Source organism: Stegastes partitus, unplaced genomic scaffold (genome assembly GCF_000690725.1).
Source record: "Stegastes partitus isolate 25-593 unplaced genomic scaffold, Stegastes_partitus-1.0.2 Scaffold1381, whole genome shotgun sequence".
Lineage (NCBI taxonomy): Eukaryota > Metazoa > Chordata > Actinopteri > Pomacentridae > Stegastes > Stegastes partitus.
The window spans coordinates 234463-237120 of record NW_007579112.1 but is presented as its reverse complement, the minus strand read 5'-3'; the positions used below and the strand labels follow the sequence as shown (position 1 = coordinate 237120).

Below are 2658 nucleotides of genomic sequence, written 5' to 3'. Positions count from 1 at the left end.
GTCTCAGAATTTTCCACAATGAGCTAAAAATTTCCCAAAGAATTCAGTTGTGTCTAAAATTTGTCAAAAATAACAAAAACTGGCCCAAAATGAGTCAAAACGTCTCCACAGTCACTGAAAAACATCCCCAGATCCCTTCCAATGTGCTCAAAGTGTGTCTGGAGTTGTCGACACTGAAGTTGCTGCTGATGGGCTGGTGCATGAATGAGTGATGAGAAAACACTGTGAAGTGGTTTGAGGAGCACTAAGGTAGAACGGAGACGGATGAGTGCAGAACATTTACTTTTAAAACTCTCAGAAATGAAATAAACATTTCCACAAGGATTTAAAAATAGACATAACTGCTCACAGCGACTCGTTTGTGCCCAAGATGTCTCAAAGTTTGACAAAAATTCAGCAACACATTGTCCACAGTGTCCAGATGTTCATGTGAACCAGGATGTATGTTGTTTTTATCTCTTGTGTGTTTTATTGCTTATCTTACTGATCTTGTTGTTTCGGTGTGGAACACTGCATGTTACACCAGGTATAACTGTGTTTGTGACCAACAGAAGACCTTGAATCCTTGAATCCACGGTGGATCCACGTCCCTCTGTCTGCCAGACCCTCATTCTCTGAACGGCTGTTGTCGATCAGACCTCCTGATTCGATCACCTTTTGTTCTCTGACCTCCTGTCACTGATTATCAGCTGTATACTCACTGCAGGGTTCACTTTGGTTCAGCCCCTCCCTCCCCCCGACAGACACAACCTCCACCGTACATGGAACAGTAATGAACACCCACGACAGCAAGCGTCACATGAGGACTGAGGGAACATTTCTCCTACAGACCCCAGTGGACTCGTCTCCAGTCGGGGATTGTAACTAAAAGTCCTCCTGGCTGCTTGATCCTAATCACTCCAAAATGCCCCGAATGACTCCAGACCTGCCACGCTGACCTGAAGCTCTTCTCAAGAGTCAAAAACTGTTTTTTGTTCATTGTCCAAAATGATGTGGATGACTGAGTGGATCCATGGCCCTGCTAGTGAAGCAGGGAGGAGGCAGCATCATGACAGGAGCTGCTGATGAGGTTCAGGAGGCACAAACTAAACTGGCCTGATATTTGTCCAGAATGACTTCAGACTGCTCAAAGCAGCTTTAAATTGTCAAAGATGAGTCACACGATGCCCAGATGAGCTACACACGGTCCAGACCGACCCGTGTATCATCCAGAACCCAAAGACTGAACCATGTGTCCTCCTGGTATTCTGAAGAGGCAGAAGCCAGAGTGGCGTGTTGTGAACTTGACATCCAAGTAACGGAGGAAATGCGCATTTTACGCATCTCCATGGAGTCTCCGAGGACTCGGTACCAGAGCAGCTGGTCACTGATCGAGTCCCTGCAGCAGAATAAACTTTATCTCCGGTGGGGGGAGGAGCGGATCTCTGATCCTGACCCAGCGCTTCCAGACTCGGTGCGCACTTTCCCTGCAGATCTCCGTCATGGCGGCTCAGACTCGAGCTCTGGTCTCCGCTCAGTGGCTCATTAACGCCGTCAGAACCAACCAGGTGGGTCCGAAGCTGCGCGTCCTGGACGCCTCGTATCACCTGCCGCACATGAACCGGGACCCCAAAGCGGAGTTNAAAGACTGAAGGAACCAAAGAAACTCAGGAATGAAGGATGGACTCACTGGTTGGTTTGAGCTCCTGCTGTGGAGCCTGAGTTTAATATGTGAATGTGACATCGGAGACAAAACTCTAGGACCTTGTAACGTTTCAAATGTCATGAAAGGTTTGTAACAGCTGTTCTAAGTGTTTCTGTAAAGCTGGTAGTGTAACTTGCTCCTTGTTGTGTGCAGATGTGGACCTTCTGCTGAGGTCAGTGTGCTTCTTGTTCCAGCAGCTGTTCTGTAACATCAGATCTGAAGTAACGGGAACAAGACCATCATCTCAGATCACCACATGTGAAAGTGTTTCTGCTCGACCATCTCGGAGTCTGAAAACGTTGTTACAACACAAAGTGGATATTTGTAAAGACAGATGTGAACATGCACCTGCATGTTTCAGGTAACAATCACCTGTTGACCCACTTCCAGCAGGTTCTGTCTCACACTGAAGTTTGAGTCTGAACAACAACATCTGATGAAAACCTGAAATGTTCTCTGTTGTTTCTCATCACGTCACTGAGTCAGAACCTGTGATGTGGGACAAAGTGATGAATGTAGTGTTTTGTTAATGTGAGCTGAAAGGTGGAGCTTCATGACAGCTTCAGGGTTGTTTCTGTTCCTCAGACGTTGTTGTTCAAAAGTGGGCCGACGGGTCGTTTCTTATCTGACAGCTGCATCAGGCTAAAGTTTCACAAATGTCTTTAGAAATATCAGTTCTATGTGATGAAAAGTTTCAAACAGACCAGAGCTGGTCCAGCAGAAGTCTGCTGATGATCTGAGACGGAGTAACACGTTCTCCATCTGAGGTCGGGGGTTTGAGGAGATTCAGGCTGTTTGTAAAGCTGTAAACTACGAGTTGTCCACGAGGAAACAAGACGACTAAAACTTTAAAGTCCTGTCACGACGTGTGACCTAAAACTGCAGCTCTGTCGTCTAACCAGCAAACGTTTCAAATTAAGGCCACCAGTTGGTATCCTGGAAACCAGCAGCACCATCGAGCTCCCGTCAGCTGA

At 46.8% G+C, this 2658-nt stretch overlaps 1 protein-coding gene across 1 annotated transcript in view; it reads left to right on the top strand.

The window, feature by feature from the left end:
• The window catches only part of LOC103370175 (3-mercaptopyruvate sulfurtransferase-like), a 16631-nt gene that overhangs the window by 780 nt on the left and 13193 nt on the right, over window positions 1–2658 (top strand). Inside the window, exons 2-3 of the mRNA XM_008299126.1 lie at window positions 1471–1618; window positions 1838–1856. Of these exons, the coding sequence (XP_008297348.1) occupies window positions 1482–1618; window positions 1838–1856 (156 nt within the window). The 5' untranslated portion in view covers window positions 1471–1481. The remainder of the gene's footprint in view (window positions 1–1470; window positions 1619–1837; window positions 1857–2658) is intronic.